This window comes from Rhinolophus hipposideros (genome assembly GCF_964194185.1).
Source record: "Rhinolophus hipposideros genome assembly, chromosome: 9".
Classification (NCBI taxonomy): domain Eukaryota; kingdom Metazoa; phylum Chordata; class Mammalia; order Chiroptera; family Rhinolophidae; genus Rhinolophus; species Rhinolophus hipposideros.
Window position 1 is genome coordinate 54,247,673 of NC_138055.1, and position 18,227 is coordinate 54,265,899.

General features: G+C 53.7%; 1 protein-coding gene across 1 annotated transcript; it reads left to right on the plus strand.

The window, feature by feature from the left end:
* Nucleotides 1–6,183: 6,183 nt before the first annotated feature.
* HOXC10 (homeobox C10) lies at nt 6,184–11,135 on the plus strand. The gene is made up of 2 exons (XM_081059594.1): nt 6,184–6,940; nt 10,021–11,135. The coding sequence occupies exons 1-2, from the start codon at nt 6,190–6,192 to the stop codon at nt 10,296–10,298; spliced, it is 1,029 nt and encodes a 342-aa protein (XP_080915720.1). The 5' UTR covers nt 6,184–6,189; the 3' UTR covers nt 10,299–11,135.
* Nucleotides 11,136–18,227: the final 7,092 nt, after the last annotated feature.

Consider the following 18,227-nt stretch of genomic DNA (forward strand, 5'->3'; position numbering starts at 1 on the left):
GCTGGCTAATACTGTTTGTTGAACCCTCCCTTCTCAGAGTCTGCCCGAGCCCCGTGCACGCGACTACACTCTTTATTATTCATATAAACCTTTGGAAAAGGCAACGCCTGGGAAGTTTTTATAACTTTGTTTGGCATAAAAATTTTACAAGATTCCTCCTCCCTTTTTAAAAAACTTAAAGTTTTTATTTTGCCATGGAATGAAATCTTAGGATTTTGGGTAGGTTGGCTGGAGGGAGAGAGGCTCTGGGGTCTCTGTGTAGGGGGGGGTGTCTGGAGCTGCCTCACTTACCTAAGGCAAAACAAGGCGTAGAGTTTGGGGTCAATCCTTCCTGAAGCCCTCGTTGGACCCAGCTTTGGGGGCTGCTAGTCAACAGAGACTGCAGGTCTCCAGGAGAGACCTGTCCACTATAATCTTGAGATACACCCTTAAAGACCCCCAAAGTTTAGACAATGTCAGCAGGAGACCTCCCCCATCACGCCCCCTTGTTCTCCTGCATGCAGGCACCGTTCTCTCTCTCTCTCTCTCTCTCTCTCTCTCTCTCTCTCTCTCTCTCTCTCACACACACACACACACACACACACACACACACAAAACCCTGTACAAACCCTCAACCCACTGCATAAAGTGGAGACCCATAACCTTGACTCAGACCGCTAACTTGAGATTTGAGAGGGTCGCTGCACACACAGCCCTGGATCTCTGCCTTTTGCAAAGTCCACAATGGGTTTGAAGAAAGACAGAATTCTAAACGCCAAGAAATTCCTGCCCAGAGTTTGCAGTGGTTGGAGGACCAAAGGAGAAGGACGGCAAGCAGAGCTGTGGTCCTGGAGCTCGGAGAACAAAGGTGCCCAAATGGGGACATGGCCTTGGGCTGCTAAGCCCACCGCTGACCCATTGGATCTGCCCCCCACCTGAAACTAACAGAACCCGTCTCCTTTATTTCCCATGACTCCAGCCTTGGAGAAATCAATAGAGCTCAAATTGGGGCTATTTTAATGTTCAGCTCTGGAGGTCTGGATGGAGTGACTTTTCCAAAGATGGCCTGGTGGACACAGGTCCTTTGGAGCGATGGAAATGAAAATACCTGAGCTCTGGAACCGGCACTGCAGGGAGCTATCCGAGTCAGTAGAGACGTGCCCCAGCGCCTGCTACTCCTTTTCTAATGGCGACTGCTGAGGCCTGGTCTCTGGCTGTTGGCAGTCCTACACTTCGCCTTGTGAGGAGCCGAGTTAAGACAGAAGGCGGAAGAAGGTCAACTCCAAGCCTGAGCAGCTGGACTGGGGAGGGATGCGACCGAGCCTGGTGCTCTCCCCTCACTGAGAATAGCTCAACAGAGACAAACAAGAAAGGCTAGGGAAGAAGGTCAAGGGGGAAGGAAAGGATTGAGGAGGAAAGAAAAAAGCAAGGAATAAACTGTGTAATACGGAAAGAAAGAAGGAAAAGGGGAAATGAAGGTAACGAATTAAGGACGAAAGAGAAAGGATCAGAAAAAGAGAAGGAAAAATAAATTGCAGAAAAAAGAGAAGGAGAGAAAAAGAGAAATGAGCAAATAAAGAGAGGGAAGAAAGGAGAAAAGGAAGGAAGGAAGGAGAATGAAAGAGAGAAAGACCGGTGGAAAACAGAGCTCTTGGAAAAAGAATTTAGCCGGTAAGGAAGGAGCGGGCGTTTTCTCACGAGTAAGCCGGCCCAACTACAGCCCTGGCTCTGGCTGGAAATCTGACCTACTGGGGCAACTTGGAAGAAAACCATTAAAGTGGGGAGCAAGGCCTTCCCCCTAAGACATCCTCCCATCCATCTCCTCCTCCCAAAGCTTCTCTCAGATGTATTTGGTCTCTGGTTTCGATTCAGGAGGCAAAGTTAAATAACTGGTCGGCTTCCAAAAGGCAAGAAAGCAGTTGTGCTGGCTCAGGTTATCAGACTTCGGGATGCAGGGATCGCAGGGAGCACTTTTGGGGTAAAGGTGAATATTTGTGGCTCTGTACACACAATTAAGCACAATTTAGACATGGGTGTAGATGGTATACTTCATAGCATCTGGGTGCAAATCTGTGTACATCGTCCAGACGGGAGATCGACTCTGACAGCTGGGCTGCCGGGGTGGCTGCGAGACCCGAGGAAACCAGAGGCCCCTCCAAGCGTCCTTGGTCTTCCACCTCGCTCTCGTACCTGTCTGAAAAGCTCTTTTCTGGGCTTCTGGGAATTTTGCATTTTGTCTGGGACTTCCCTGCTCCCAATTAAACAGGGCAGAGCCCGATGTTAGCGAAAAGAAAAGCAAATTTTTTCCTTTAAGTTTTGAAAAGAGAATGATTGATCTCAGCCTCCAACATAAGAGGAAAAGAGCCTGCAATTTTCTTGTTTGTGTGATTTTGTTTTCCATTTCGTTTGATGAGATTTCAATACACACACTTTATTATTTTACCCCAAAGGGAGAGACACTCTTCCTTTTTTCTCTTCACCTTTGGAATTGCCCCAGGACTCCTCTAACCTCTTGGGGGAAACTTCGCTAATTTTCCTTGGAGAAATTAGAGTGTTTCTGGGGCGTTTTCCAGGGCTAGAGCCCAGCAAACAGCCGAGATTCCTTTCTGTTTGTTGAGCACTCCATTTTCCTTCTGTTTTCACATGGGAGCCCCCAGTTCCCCAGCCCTCCGCCTGCCCTCTGGAGCCCACCCGCTCGTGCTGGAGTATGTAAGGAGCATTTTCCTCCATCGCCGAGCTCACAGTCCCCCGGGATGGCAGGAGGCCCAGCCGCCTATCCCTGCTGCCATTCCAGGCTCTGGGTACCGGGAAGAAGGGCACAAGAGGCAAGGGCTCTTGGGGTAGGTGGGATTTGTCTAGACGTGGGCATAGTCTGAGTCGCCCTCTGGCCTGCAGCCTCTGGATTTTCACATCCCCTAGTTAAGGCAAAAAGGGGGAGCCCCCGAGTCAGGCATAGGTTCAGGTCTCTCGGCACTCCCAGAAAGTTGGTGAAATGGCTTCACAGGGCGATTCTAGCCATAGACTTTTCTTGGACCCCAGTGTAGTTCCCCAGGGGCATAGGCCTGAGGATCTTGGCCCTGTGAAGCAGGGCTGGTGGGCGCCTGGCAGCGGCAGCAGGCGGGACGGCCGTGGCAGCTCGAGTGCCTTTGAACGCCAGGCCCGAACAATAAGACAGAAACAGCCTTTGCTCCTGGCCTCGGGAACGACCGAGCCCAAGGGGGCAGGGCTGGGACCCACCTCCGACTGTACTTTCCCGGACCCGCACAAATGCTCCCTTTGCCCCGTCCTCACCCTCGCATAGTTTTCTTCTTCGCCCCCACTGGGGCAGAATCCCAAAGTCTGCAAAAACCCAACAAGTGATGCAAGTCTGCGTCCGCACAGGCTCTTGTTTAACAGCTCCGGGTTTGCGTTTATATTGCGTAATTAAAGGCAAACATTTGTCCCACCGGGGGTCCCACTTAGGCTGATGAATTCGGTTTCTTTTTTCATTAATGGGCCGTGTTTATCATACTTCTAATTATTTCAACTTTAAACACTATTCGTTCTTGTGAGGAAGTGGGAGTCGAGGCGGGAGGTTTCTTCTCCCTCGAGGATTACTTCCATTAATAATGGCAAGGATTCTGAAGCATCTCCATTTCCCTCCCACGTCTGAGGTAAGGAGTGAGTTTGGGATGGGGGTCAGGCTGGTATGAGGAGACAGGTCCTAAGGCCAGCGCCTCCACTCCGCTCCCGCAGGTTCCCCCAGGTTAAGCCTAGGGGCTCGCTGGTTTTGAGAGGTAATCTGGAGTTTGTCTCCTTCACCCTCTGCCTCTGCCTCCCTCACACACCCCCAGGCTGCGCTCCGACCCTTCCTCTGTGAGTCTCTTCGAAATCTTTCTGCCGCCCCAGCCAGATCCAAGTCTGACCTGACAGAGGCTCTGGTAGCGCTGTCCTGGCCCCCAACTACTAACACTGAGAGAAAAACCAGGAAAGGCTGGTGACCCAGGGGCACCTGGGCATGGGGGAGAGGGCCCAGCAGACCCCAAAACAGGGGGCAAGGGCAGGGGACTGGGACGCCTAACTCCAGGGACAGGCACACCAAGCAGGAAAATAAGAGATGTGAAAGGGGGAGGGAACCCCCCTAAGCCATATAATTCTCAATTGCTTTGGTCTTTAATTTCATCGCCCCATAAATGAGGAAATATCAGTTCCCATACTAAATTTTTATCCCCGACTGATAAATATGACGAAGAATTTTCGTTGGTCCTCGTAAAAGCGAACAATTTCGATCAAACTGGTGGGGGAAGACTTATGCAGATAATACAAACAGAGTGGCCATAAAGTCTCTCGGGTGGGCGGTGGGACAAATGGCTCCCTGGATTGACTGCTGCCCAGGCTGTCCCAAGTCTCCTCTGGGGCCTAAACAGCCTAACCTTGCCTGGGCCAACCCCTGTGCCGAGCCCACGGCGACCCCTGCAAATGAAAACACAAAACCATTTCAAATCTCCCCTGGCTGGCCCGGCAAGAAAGTCACACATTACAGATGTTCTTCCAGTTTTTCCGGGGTTCGGGGACCTCTGTTCCTTCTCTCTGGCCCCCTGCATTAGAGAATCCGGCGGATTTCTTTCTGAAGTCCCCTTCTAGCAGCCGCGGGCCTTCCTAGAAGCGATCCAGCCTCTTCACTCCTCCACGCCAGGGCGCCCGGAGCTCCAGCCCTTTGCCCGCCATGCTTCAGCCCTTCCGAAAGTCAAAACCGAGGCTTCATCCAGGGGAAAATGTGGGGCGACCGGAAAAACAAGTTATTCTCCTAATTCCGTTTCCTAAGGAAGGCGTGGAGAGTTTAGTTCGCTTTGGGAGAAAGGCGATGGAGAAATGGAAAGAACTATTTGAGACATACCTTGCTTCTTATTTCTCGTTTCCCTTTATTAGAAAATAACCACAAAAATAGACTCGTCCCTTTTCTCCTTTCAACAATGCCCCCAACTCATTCATTCTGTAAGTTCTCTGGGCCAGATTTTGTCGCGTATGGTGTCCTGGTTTCCCGTATGATACGTGACTCCCCCAAATCGGCTGAGGCCCAGCGGGTTCCCTCTTTTTCTCTGGGAATATTACCTGTTTTAGTGGGAGCAAGGTCAATTGGGAAGCAAGGGCCACTAGGGCCTGGAGCAAAGTAGCTGAATGGACCCCAAGGCCAAAGCCTTCCTGATCCTGAGATAGTAACCCAGGACCCCCCCCCCCAACCAGGCCCAGGCTGCACTCCCAGGTCGGGGAACCCGTGCCTCTGGTCGCTGGCTTCCTCCTCTCCTGACCCCTAGATCCCCTCAGAACCTCCTTTCCCCCAGCAGCCCTGAAGTGATCCTGACCCCCTCCTTGGCCCACACCATACACTGGATATTCCGCCCCCCACCCCGTTAACCGCCACAGGGAACTTGCAATTCAACTAACTTCCATGACCGGCGTCCCCGAACTGAGCTCTCAGCCCCAAGGGCCAAGCCTGACGAACGAACGAGGACGCAGGAGAGTAGAAACTTTAGTTCTGTTTGGGATTCCTTAACTTTTCTTCCCTCCTCTGCCCACGGGAGCCCTCCCCTTCAAACCTTACCCCACTCCCAACCCAAGGGAAGAAGCGAGGGCGAGGGCCAAGGAGAGTAAAGGGGAGATGAGGAGAGGGGAAGAAGTACCTGAATCGTCTCTTGACCTTTTAATTTGAATTTGACTGTTTTGAGCCCCGAGTTGCCTCTCTCTCTCCCTCTCTCTCGCATTTTCCCCCTCTCTAGGCCCCTCTCCCCAGGAGTTACAGTCTGGTTCTCAGATAAACAAACCCCATTCTCCCTATAACTCCCCACCTCCATCCCTCTCCACCTCCCTCCTGCCCCTGCCGCCCCTGCCGCCCCTGGGGCGCTTCCTTTGTTCGCAGGGAAGGGCTCTGGCGCCCCTACCCCGAGGTGGCTGCTAGGTGGCGCTGTTACTCCACGCTGCGCGCTCCGCCTGCCGACAACTTGACCCCGCTGACGTCACGGCCGTCTGAATCATCAAGGCCATTTTCAAATCCCATTGGTCTAGCCGTCACATGGTGAGGACTGAATGCGCGGATAATTATGGAGCTGATATTTCCCCCCTCCCCTTCTTCTCCCTCCCGCCCCTCCAACCGCCCCCCCCCCCGGATGGGGAAAAAAAAGATGTCAGCTCCTCCGATGTAGTATTGCTCCTTAAAAACCCCTCTCTCTGAAAATGACATGCCCTCGCAATGTAACTCCGAACTCCTACGCGGAGCCCTTGGCTGCGCCGGGCGGAGGAGAGCGCTATAGTCGGAGCGCAGGCATGTATATGCAGTCTGGGAGTGACTTCAACTGCGGGGTGATGAGGGGCTGCGGGCTCGCGCCCTCGCTCTCCAAGAGGGACGAGGGCAGCAGCCCCAATCTCACCCTCAACACCTACCCGTCCTACCTCTCGCAGCTGGACTCCTGGGGCGACCCCAAAGCCGCCTACCGTCTGGAACAACCTGTTGGCAGGCCGCTGTCCTCCTGCTCCTACCCACCTAGTGTCAAGGAGGAGAATGTCTGCTGCATGTACAGCGCAGAGAAGCGGGCGAAAAGTGGCCCCGAGGCAGCTCTCTACTCCCACCCCCTGCAAGAGTCCTGCCTCGGGGAGCACGAGGTGCCGGTGCCCAGCTACTACCGCGCCAGCCCAAGCTACTCCGCTCTGGATAAGCCTCCCCACTGTGCCGGGGCCAACGACTTCGAAGCCCCTTTTGAGCAGCGGGCCAGTCTCAACCCGCGCGCAGAACATCTGGAGTCGCCCCAGCTCGGTGGCAAAGTGAGTTTCCCTGAGACCCCCAAGTCCGACAGCCAGACTCCCAGCCCCAGTGAAATCAAGACCGAGCAGAGCCTGGCGGGCCCAAAAGGCAGCCCCTTGGAGAGTGAAAAGGAGCGGGCCAAAACCACCGACTGCAGCCCAGACACCTCCGATACCGAAGCGAAAGGTAAGGCCGCCTGGGCCGTGGCCCGGCTGGGTCTTCCTGGCCGGGGCGGGGGAAGGGAGAGGGTTGGGCCGAGGAGGCCTGGACTGTCCTGGGAATGCAACCGCTGCTTGCGTCTCGTGTCTGCTGAGCGCCAGGCTGGTGCAGCGTTATTGGGCTAGGGAAGGTAAGCGGCGAAGTGGAGGTGCGGGGCAGGCTGCAGCCGTGGGCGCCGAGATCCGGGGGCGGTGCGCACCGCGGACAGCCTGCAGGCGCCTTGTGCTGTCCAGGGCGGGTGACCGCTCCTGGGCGCGTGCTGGCCTTGGTTTGCTTGCTCTACGCTGTTGTCCTGGGGGGCTGATGTCCCCCGCTCAGGTTCGAAGCTTGAAAAAAGCTTAAAATGGCGATCTTGGGCCAGGGACCAGGGAAGGCTGCGGAAAAAGGAAATTTCGCTTTACTGCATTCTCCCAGTTGAAATTGTTTCCTGCAAAGCGCGATTTGTTGTTTGTGGGTCTTATTTGTGCGTTTGGTTTGGGCTCCTGCGGTTTTTGGCTTGGCCAGGGGCCTCAGGCTGCGGGGCAGGGGCCGGAAGAGGTGGAGGTGAAGGGTTGCCCGCCACGTCCCTCCCTCCCTAAGACGCCTAGCTTGGGTATGGCGTTGGAAAGGGGCATTTGGAAATGTTGTAAGTTTTTTTTGTCTCCCTTTAAACATTTTTTTCTTTTCTTTTTTTTCTAATTAAATTTTTTAAAATGTTTTTTTCGTTGGTTTCCAAAAGCAGCTTACAAATGAGTGGTTGGGAAATTTCTGTGTGCATGGCAAGCGGTTTTCTCCTGAACCGGAGTGTGGCTTTAATTGGATTTGATTGTGATTTTGGTTGGAGAGAGAAAACCTAACCAGAATTCAAGCTCAGGGTTCAAGATTCATTTCTGCTGGAGGAACTGGGGGCCTTCAATACCTCTCTCTGACACCTGGAGAAATAATGTGGAGGAAACAGGAGTGACTGGACTGAAGCTGAGGGGGACTGACTTTCCCTGAAAAGTTGGAGCCAAAAACATCAGAAAAGGGGAAGAATAAAGCTGCTCCCCTTGGCACTGGCTACTGGAAGCTGTATCTGAGAGGGGCTCAGTGGATATAGAGGCAGATGGACTAGTGAGAGCTGAGAGGACTGGGGGCAGCCTGGGTCTTTGGTGCTTTGTATATGGATGCGGGCACACGCATGCCTGGCAGCGACCTGTGTCACACTCACACACACCTCTCTTACATGCTCTGCGCACACTCGCATATGCCCACTCACACATGCACATGCATTCTTTTGGCGGGCAAGGGCAGAGCCTCACCCTCTTGGATCTCCTCTGCAAAGTTGGCCTTGGCAAATCAGCTCATGGAGACCCTAGCCAGAAGATGAGGTGTGTTCATAAGGGTGAGGGAGAGAGTAAGGCACACAAAACCACAAAGCCTTCATTATGGCATAGGTGCAACATGAAAGTTTAATTTTATGCCCTTTCCCCAGACCCTGGGCTTGGTTAGGGTGCAGATTTAGGGTAGGAAAAGCCCCACCAAAGCAAAGTCAAGGTTAACAAGTCTACCTCCTAACTGATCTGCTGCCCCCCATGGTAGGCTCCCCTTTCTCTCATGCCCTCCCCACAACAACCTAAGCCTTCCCACCCCCAACTAATCCCTCTCAGTCTGCACTTTGCCTGTGCCCTTCTTGCCTCCCCCTCTCCCATTTTGGTGTCTCCACCAGGCCAGGCTTCCTCAGGTGTAATTTCTCCTTTCCCCCAAAACCTAAAACCCTAATAAGAAAATAAATGAGACAGAGTTACAGTTAGATGTGGACAGCCTTTAAGCAATTTGGCAGGAGGCTGCAGGTGCAGAGGTGAGAGCAGAATTAAGGACATTTGGATGTTTTAAACTGCGGACTCAAGTTTGCATTTTTCTTGTGCTTCTTGGTTCCCCTAGAGCCCCCATCCCATTCCTCAAAATAAGATCCAGGAACCTGGAAGTTTCATTTGGCACAGGAGGGAGATAGAGCACAGAGCCATCAGCAGAGTTCTTTGCTGGATGCCCCTCTCCGGTCTCTGGACTCTGGGGTTTTTCCTTAGAAAAGACGGCCAAGGTCTCTTCTGCTGCTTAAGGAGCAAGACTGGTCCATTTCAGCAAGAATGTGGTCCAGGGAGAGAAACTGTCAATAAGATAATGGGAAACACACACTATACTTATATCCTTATATAAACGTGTGCATATCTATCTGTGTGTGCCCGTGTGTAGGAGCGTGCATCCGCAAGAATACACGCATACATGCAGGCATACATGTCTACATAGACTAGGCAGGAAATTTCCCAAAGGAAAATTCCTCCATTTCCTCAGGAGATCTCTCTCCCTTGACCTTCGGTATTATGGCTAGGGCAGATGTCTGAGGACCGCTCAGCTGTTGCCACTGACCTCTGCTGCTTGCACAAGCTCCCCTACCTCAGCTACTCACACTTGGGGGAAGTGGCAATGAGAAAGAGCTGGCTATGGGAGATAAGGGGGTAGTGTTGCTCTGTGGCACTTCAGGTGTGAGCAAGGGCTGGAGATCTGGTGCAGGGACAACTGCAATGGCCCTCTGGCTGCAGAGACCGGGGCGGCATCCCTCCACTGAGTTGAAAGAAGTCAGAGCTCTCTGGGAATTGCTCTAGACAGCGGGGCGGACTCTGCAACCCAGTCTGGGGCCTGGAAAATGCGTTTCCTCTGGAGTTTTCCAAAACTGCAATGGAGCAGAAAGTTGGGAGGGCCTGGTGAGGTTTTGAGTGCCCACCAGGGTCAGCAAGCTGAGGGAGAGCAGGGAGTACTTAGAATCTGCTAGGTCAAGGTGGATTGGGGTAATTTCAGTTTAATAATGCTTTGGAAGCAACAACCTTCTGTCCTTCTCCCCTGTAAGTCTAGACCCCAAAGAGTTCTAAGAGCCCTGAGCCCGAGAGGACCCCCACGAGCGAGGCCTGTGGGGGCGAGAGCAGCTCCCCTGTGCTGGGTCAGCCTCCCAACAGCAGGCTAGCAAAGGCTGCAGCAAGCTGGAGGGTTTGCCTCTTCAGCGATACTTATGTAAATAATGTTATTTTTAACAGAGGAGATAAAGGCAGAAAACACCACAGGAAATTGGCTGACAGCAAAGAGCGGAAGGAAGAAGAGGTGCCCCTATACTAAACACCAGACGCTGGAATTGGAGAAAGAATTTCTGTTCAATATGTATTTGACGCGAGAGCGCCGCCTGGAGATTAGCAAGACCATTAACCTTACAGACAGACAAGTCAAAATCTGGTTTCAAAATCGCAGAATGAAACTCAAGAAAATGAACCGAGAGAATCGGATCCGGGAACTGACCTCCAATTTTAATTTCACCTGAGCGCGGGGTTTCCCCTCCCCCTCACCTCTCTCCCCCTCCTTCCTTTCCCCGCCCCTCCTCCCTTTGTGCCTGGTGGTATATATTTTTTCCTCCCTGAGTATAAATGCAACGCGCCTGCAAAAAAAAGGCAAAGACCTCATACTCTCCTTCCAAGGGACCAATGGCTCATGCTGCGAAGATGCGTCCACCTAAAGCATGAGAAATGGGGTGCCGGAGTTTGGGTGTGGTGTGCTCTCATAGACAAGGGTGGGAGTATGGCTGGTGTGTGTGTCAACCCTTCACTCACGCAGGCACTCATTCACAACACCCTGTTCTCCATGCAAAGTTAAGGTTGAATCCACCCGATTACAGGGGGGAAAAAGAGGATAAAAATCAACCAGAGTAGGTCTGTAATCTCGCAGAGCACAGTCAGAATACTTCTTCCTTGCTACATTTCCTCCTTAGAAAAATAGACGTTTTGGAAAGTTCGGCTAGTGTTTGTGTGTTTGTCGTAGCGCCCAGCGCCTCGAACCAAACCCTCTCCGTGTCTTCACCTCCCAGTTGCTCTAAGAATCTGCTTGAAGTCTCGTATTTGTACTGCTTTCTGCTTTTCTCCCAACCTCCCAGCACCCCCACACCCCCATTCACTGACATCTCAGAAATTCCATCCAGAGGAACTAAAAAATTAAAATTAAAAATAGAACATAGTGCAGCAAAGACAGACCCCCACCCCCAATATCATCCTGTTCCTGTCTGGCAGTTGTGTTATTTAAAGATATTCTGTATGTTGTATCTTTTGCATGTAGCTTCCTTAATGGAGAAAAAAAATCCTAATAAATTTCCAAAATCATAATCCTCAAATGGGTGGTTTTTTGTTTTTAGTGTTTTTTAGCGACACCACCCCCCAAGAGGCTGAGTGTGTGGATGTGTGTGTTTTGTGTTTGACTCATCTCCTAGAGCCTTTCTAGAACGTCTCTTGGCGGGTTTAATGTAAGTGAGAGACCATAACGTTGATTTAAATATTATCCAGGTGACCACAATAAGTCAAGGTCATAAAACAGTAATGTCAGGACGGTCTTGGTGCGCGCGAGAGGTGGATTTTATGATCTGCAAATATAATGTGGTGCTGCAGTAAAAGATGCATTTAAAGGTGACTGGAGGAGGGAAAGAGGCAGAGAGCAAACTGCAATCTTGAGGAGCAGACGGATCTGATTGCCTGGGGTGCTGGGCCAGGCGCACCCCCACCACTGCTGGGGGGAACCCCAAGAGCTCCCCACCTATCCAAAGAGAGGAATAAACTTAACCACCGGAGGGGGACGAGGAGCTCAGCCACCTCCCCTGAACAGCAGCAGCAGAAGCGCGGGCAGTGGCAGGAGGAGGCAGCGGCGACAAGGTAAGAGAAGCGGTTTCTTGTTCTTCTCTTGGCGGCAGAGTGGGGAGTAGCGGCGTCCCCAGGTGCCCGGCGGCGCAGCGGGCAGAACAGGAAGGAAGGTGTTTTGGACATGGGAGCTTGCTGAGAGCCCAGGCTTGCCTGTGGCCGCTCGCAGTGGAGGGCAGTGGCTGTGAGCTCCCTCTCCTCCCCTCATCGGCCCGTTGCCGTGGGGTTTGGCGATTAAAAGGGTAAATTGGTGGTTTTTGGCTTCTTTCTCTACACGGGCTCTTAGGGTCGCCTCGACGTTGACACATGGGTCTAGTTGTTGCTTAGTCTGGTTGTCTGCCTGGGGGAGCAGAGGGAGGGTGGGTTCGAGAGGGTTGGAGCTTGAAGCTTAGGTTTTTCTGCTTTCTGCTAGTTTGGATGCAAGCCTTATCCAGGTTCTTGGTCCCCATGCTCCCTGGCTGTGGGGCTTTACCAGGCAAGTGGCCTGACTGGAAGAGGCTCTGAAGCTCAGGCTCTGCGGTTCGGCCACCCATAGACGCAGGGAAGCCGGAGTCGAGCTGAGAGAGGGAAAGGAGCAGAGGGAATCTAGGAGGAGTGCAAGAGAGCCAGCTGGATAGGACAGAGGACCCAGCTCAAGAGTGGAAGGACACTTCAGCTTCGCCCAGGGCCAGAGGCAGGGGAATAAGTCCACTGCGGTGCTGGGGGGCGGGGCGGGGGGTTGGCGGCTGGAGGTCCCATTTCACCAGAGTTTTCCTGAGCAATTTGCTTAGACCAGAAGCTGAAGAGGCAGTCAGAACCCCTACCCACCCAGCCACCCAAAATCTACTCTCTAGTCCTTAGGGAGGTTGTGGGGGTGGAAAGGGGGACGGGGCTGAATTTCTTCCTTCACCAACCCCTTTCCCTTCTCCTCCCGATAGATGCAAAGCCGAATCTCCCGCCCTGCTTGCTCAGCTGATCTGTGGCTTAGGTAGTTTCATGTTGTTGGGATTGAGTTTTGAACTCGGCAACAAGAAACTGCCTGAGTTACATCAGTCGGTTTTCGTCGAGGGCCCCAACCCACCTCTCCTGCTATGTCCCTCCACAGTGGGACTGCCCCACAGCCCCCTTCCCGATAGGGCACAGTGGGTACAGAGTGAGGAGGGCAAGCTGTGAGTGGGGCCATAGGACAAGTCTGGAGAAACCCTCTTTGTACTGTCCACTCCTCAGCCTGTCCTACTCGCTATGGCTCTGGGAGAGGAGTTTCTCCTACAGCCATTGTTTCCTGAACTCAGCTGATGGAGACAGACAAAGAAGGTCTCTAGCCAATTCCAAGGAAATTCAGGAATTTGTGTAAGAGGTGGCCTGGCCGGCCAGGGTGGGGCAGGATCATTTGGAGAAAGAAGAGCACAGAAAGATAAGGGAATCTCTGGAAGCGTTGGTTTCTCTCACCTGCCACCTCCAAGGAAAAACTATGCCTCCAGACGGCTGAGGCTGAAGCTTTCCCTTAGAAAAGTGGGGTGCCTGGGGTTCCCATGAGTTAGGGAACTCTGAGTTCCAGCTCAGCCACATCCCCTTCCCCTTCTATAGCTCCATCCCCAGGAGAAGGGCATATTTATGGTGTTAGTAGGTTAGAGGAAAGCCATCAAGTCCAAGTAGAAATACCACCACCCCACACACACCCTACTGGGAAACATCAAGGCAAGAACCTGGCTCTGGTCTCTGTCTAGCTGTCTGTGGCCCATAGGCCTTGGTCTGTTGTGTCTGTGGCTGTCAGGCAGCTGCTTGTCTTTGCGCAATGTGGAAATGTCTGGGTGAATTGAGGCTGCCAGCGCTCACCACTACCATATTGTTGGGATGGTTGTTGGCTGATGCCGGGGGGAGGAGGGAATGATAATGGGGTGAGGAGAAATATGAGCAATGTGAAAATTTGCAAAGCTTCTTCCTCTCCTTCCCCACCCCCTGGTCCCTCAATTCTGGCCCTGGTTGTTAGGGAAAAGCTCTCAAAAGAGGTTTCTCTGCCTGCGGAGAAAAGTGGGGGGCAGGGGGGTGTCAAGGAGAGTTGGGAGATACACCTCTGTTCTCAGAGAGACTGGGAAAGAGAAAGCCAAAAGGAGGACAGGTTCTTGATTCTCTATGGAATCATTATGATTATTAAAACATTATAAACTTTCAGACAAGGAAATAAAATCATGTAACAAAATATATACATCGAGTTCTATGTTCTTACAGTTGTCTACTGGGGGCTATATGTAACCTTGTATGAGTATGGCTCTCTATTTCTACATCTCTGTTTCCTCCAGTATCTCTCAAATCCCCTGTATGTATTTGCCCCCGTACTCATTTATTTTTCTCTCTTTTACATAAAGAGATTTCTTTTGCCTCCAAGGAGGCTAGAGGAGAAAATGGGAATAGAGCTTTTCTCCCAGTTGAATTTGTCAGTTTGTCTTTCTGTCTGTCCCTCATCCTTTTGTAGGGGAAAAAAAATCTCTTCCTTTCAATGGAAGTTCTCATATCTTTCTATGGCTCCCCAGAAAATGGAGAGGTTTTCAGAGAAGAAGGCCAGCTGGTGCAAGACAGGCAGGGGCACCCCCAGGTTTTGGAGCCCCTTGCAGTCTCTGAGTTTTAATGCTATCAGAAGCAAGGGGCCAGTTGGAGTGAAGGGAGTCCCAGGCAGGGGCGGGGTGCTTAGAAGTGCCTGGCTTGGAGACAGGGTCCCTGGTGGGCCGAAATTCACCAATGAACGACTTCTGCTCTTTGGGTCTCTCTGCCCCCATTTCCTTTTCAGAGCCCGAGAGCTTATGGGAGGGGGGTGTCCACAGAGCCATGGGTCTGGGTGTCCCCCCCAAACCCTGGGGAATGGGGCGAATTCTCATAGGGCCAAGGTGAGGGCCAGTCTGGTGGCCAGCGTCCACCCTGGGGTTCTGGGGCCACGGATCATAGCAAAGGCAGTGGTGATTATTTATTCGCTTCGCTGGAAGGGAGTCTTCAAAAGAAACAGCGTGAAGAGGAGGGAAAAATTATCTCTCTCGTCTGTGGATATTAAGATGGATTTTTATTTCTTAAAGGACCCTCCCCGCCGAGAGCGCATAAGCGTAAACTTAATATATGCTCCGCAGCCCAACTCCAGAAATCGCAATAAAAGTTAAAACCTCCCCTACTGGTTTTTTTTAATTATGATATGAGAGAAAGAGGAGCAGGATTTATAGAGCTGAACTCTCGGCGTGTGAGTGTTTAAGACTTGTGGGAGAAGGAGGAAAAGGCAAGAGCTCGCCAAGGGGAGCCTTGGTCTCTGAGATATCTCGCCGGCTGCGGGGGCTCCGGCTGAAACCGGCCAATCTTCTAAGGTTCTATGGCCTCCCTGGGAGCTCGGCTCCCCAGCACCCTCCTCCTGGGCCCACGGCCTGGCCTCGGCACGGAGATGCAGCCCTTCTCAGGAACAGGTGAAGGGCAGCGGCGGCGGGGACTTGGGGCTGCGGGTGGGAGTGTCAGGGCACGGGGCTTTGTGTGGGTTCCATGCTGGGGAGGAGGTTGGTAGCCCCCGGCAGGACCGCAACCCGAGTGTGGCCCGGCGGGCGCCTTGGCGGGTAGGGGTGTCCGGGCCGGGCACGAGAGCACGGACAAGGTGGATTGCCTGTGGACTTTGGTTGCGGGCGGAGCCGAGCGGGCTGCGGGCGGAGGCCCGCAGCGTGGCGGGCAACCGGATGTTGAGTCTGTAGGAAGGACCTTGAGTCTGAGTGGTGTTTGGGCCGCCGGGGGTGACGGCCCAGAGTGTGCAGCATGCAGTGCGCGGGGCGCGGCGGTCCGCGTGGGCGAGGCGACAGGCCCCGCACACCTCTGCAGGGGCAGAGCCGAGGCCAGGACGTGGGAAGCGAGGCCCACCCAGGCTCAGAGCATGAAAAAGAAAAGCAGTTAAAGGTCTTTCTTTCTTTTCCACATAAGAGATCCTTTCTTTTTTCGGAGATACCTGGATTTGGTCCAGAACAGGTTGCCCGCGGGAGGGCCCCGCGAGCGGCAGCGCGCGAGGGAGGGAGAGAGGGAGGGAGGGTGAGACAGAGGGAGGGAGGGAAGGAGGGCGGGCAGCGGCGGCTGCGGTGGCCGGGGCTTCCCTCCCCCGGAGGGAGGCGGCTGCCCTGCATCTGTGGCCGTGGGGAGCCGAGGAGCAGGTAATGAAGGCGCTTCCCGAGGCGGGATTGGACCAAGCCAGAGGGACCGAGTCTTCCGGGTCTCTGCCCAACGCCTTGGAGGGGAGAGAAGGTAGGGAGATCCGCGCCCGCCGGCTTGGCAGAGAGGCCTCGGGGAATGTTGAACCTGTGTTTGATTTCAGGCTCACACTCATGTTGTGAGTCTGCCTCTAGAGATGCGGTTTCCTGTCTGTCTGTCTGTCTGTCTGTCTGAGACGTCCCAAACCCTAAGCTCTCCTTCCAAAGGCTTTTAAAAATCGAGAAAATTCGTCGGAATGTGCACTTTCATTCATTGGCTTCTATGCAACTCAGCGGGGCTGGTTGCTGCGCCCCCAAGTTGGAAGGTAGCTTGGCTCCAGCCTCCTGGAAGACTGATTCTGATTTCCTCCGCCATGGGCTGAGTTCCCGCTCCAGGTTCGCGGGTTGCCCTGAGGTTGGAGGCCAGACAGCTTCCAGTCGCGCAAGGAGGGCGGGGGAGAGACTAGCGGCTCTGGCTCCTTAATTGTACTTCGGAACCTTATTGTCTCTCCTTTCGCCACCTCCGCTTCCTCAGTCTGGGCTCCAAAGTCACTGCAAATTTCCTTGCGACACACACAACACACAAAGATCAGGTAATAAGGCGCCCAGGGCCATGGGGGCTCCATGCAAAGAGCACCCCTAGCTCTGGGGCCCTCCCCCTCCAGCCACTCCCCAGGCTGGGAAACAAGACCGGTTGGGGGAGCCGGAAATAGCCCCGTTTGCTGCCGGGCGGCAGGGCAGGGGGTCGGCGGGAATGCAGGCCGTGGCGTTGAGAGGGCCACGTTCACAGGCCCTAGGGGTTTCACTCCTGCTGGGCTTAGGGGCCTGACTCCTGGTGTATAGGGATCCCGGATACCCACCTGGGGTGGGGGCAGGACGCGGGTCTCCTCGCGGCAGGCCAGGAGAATTCAGTTTCTGCTTCCAGCGCAGGCCTTTGCAAGGAGGAGTTGTGTGTGGGTGTGTTTTTCCCAACAAAGAGGGATCAGGAGAGAGAAGGGGGGAAAGTAGAGGGGAACCGGGGAGGGGGCGGGGAGGGGGAGAGGGCAGCGGAGGGGTGAAATGAGCCCATTTCAGGGGGAGAAGGAAAATGAAAGCAAATGGAGCACGGCCTCCTCCGCGCGGGCGGGTGCAGACGAGCCCCGGAGCGGGCTCCCTGCCTGCGGCGGCTGGGATGGCCCACTGGGGGCACCCGGGAAAGCCTGTTTTAAATTTAATCCGAACTTGACGGTGTGGATTGAACCGAAGGGAATTTAAATCACTAAAAAGGAGGCGCGGGGCAAGGGGAGGGGATGACTGTAACCTGTCAGTCTTTCTGTCTGTCCTTCCCATGGTGGTGCTAGCTTGGTAATGGTCACAGCTGCCCAGGTTTGAGGTGATGGAGTAAGGGTGTTCCTCTCCTTTAGGGGGCTCTCCTGTGCCCAGTGAAATCTTTTGGGGGTGGAGGGGAGCTCTAAGAACCAGAGTAAATGCAGAGCTGCTAGCTAAAACTGGGGCTCCCCCCTTCCTAACAGGGGCTCCCAGTGGCCTCTAGTCTCTCCGGTTTTCCCAATCCTCGCTGAGGAAAATTGAAGGAAGTGGTGGGGCTGAGAGGGAGTCTCGAAATGTGGCGGGAGAGTCAGCAGGAGTAACTGAACCTGGGAAGACAAGGTGTACCTCGGTGCCTCCACATCCGTGCGCCCCCATACATACAGGGCCGGATCTGGGGGGAGCCTGAAGGTCTGCTTCAGAGCCCTGACCTGTTACCCCACCTCCAAATGCAGAGAATGGGGGTACAAACCACATGTAGTTGTGGAACCCCAGGGACCTTGGCCTGCTGAACTCAAGGGCTCCCAGCCTCTTCTAGCCCCCCTCCCCAAGGCCGCCTCTCTCAGCAAGGCCTTGGCAAAATGGGGCATGGATGGGGAGGGGATTGTGGGCGAGGCCTACTTCCTGATCCACAGCTGTGCCTGTGCTGGGGTGGGGAGGGTCTGAGTTCACCCTCTGAAATGAAGGTGACAATCTCCCCTCAGTTTCACGGAGAATTTGATGGCAGCAGGGAGTGTGGGCTGAGTGATACTGGCTGCCCTGCTGCTGTTGCCTCTGCTGGGTGGGCAGACCGAGTGGGCAGGCTGCTCAAGAGTTGAAAAGAAGGCAGTGACCAAAGGAGAGAAAGGGGCATCTCTTTACAGTCACTGTGTCTGAGGGGCTCTCCCAAATAGTAGAGGCCCATAGAAGAGGGTCTTTAAGGGGTATCTTTCTTCTAGTAAAACTATGACTGGGGCAGATGGGCCCTGTTGCCTGGGGAAGACTTAAAAGTGGAGCAGGACATAAAACCTTCTCCTTCAGTCGTGTCTTCTTTGCTCTTTGACTAGAGCATGGCTCAGTCCCAGCTGCTGGATGGCTGCCTGGGCTGAG

Bases quoted from the DNA above. Each gene is read 5' to 3' on its own strand.
- HOXC10 (XM_081059594.1), top strand. From the start codon at position 6,190: ATGACATGCCCTCGCAATGTAACTCCGAACTCCTACGCGGAGCCCTTG. The intron at 6,941-10,020 runs GTAAGGCCGCCT...TATTTTTAACAG, and splicing joins CTCCGATACCGAAGCGAAAG to AGGAGATAAAGGCAGAAAAC.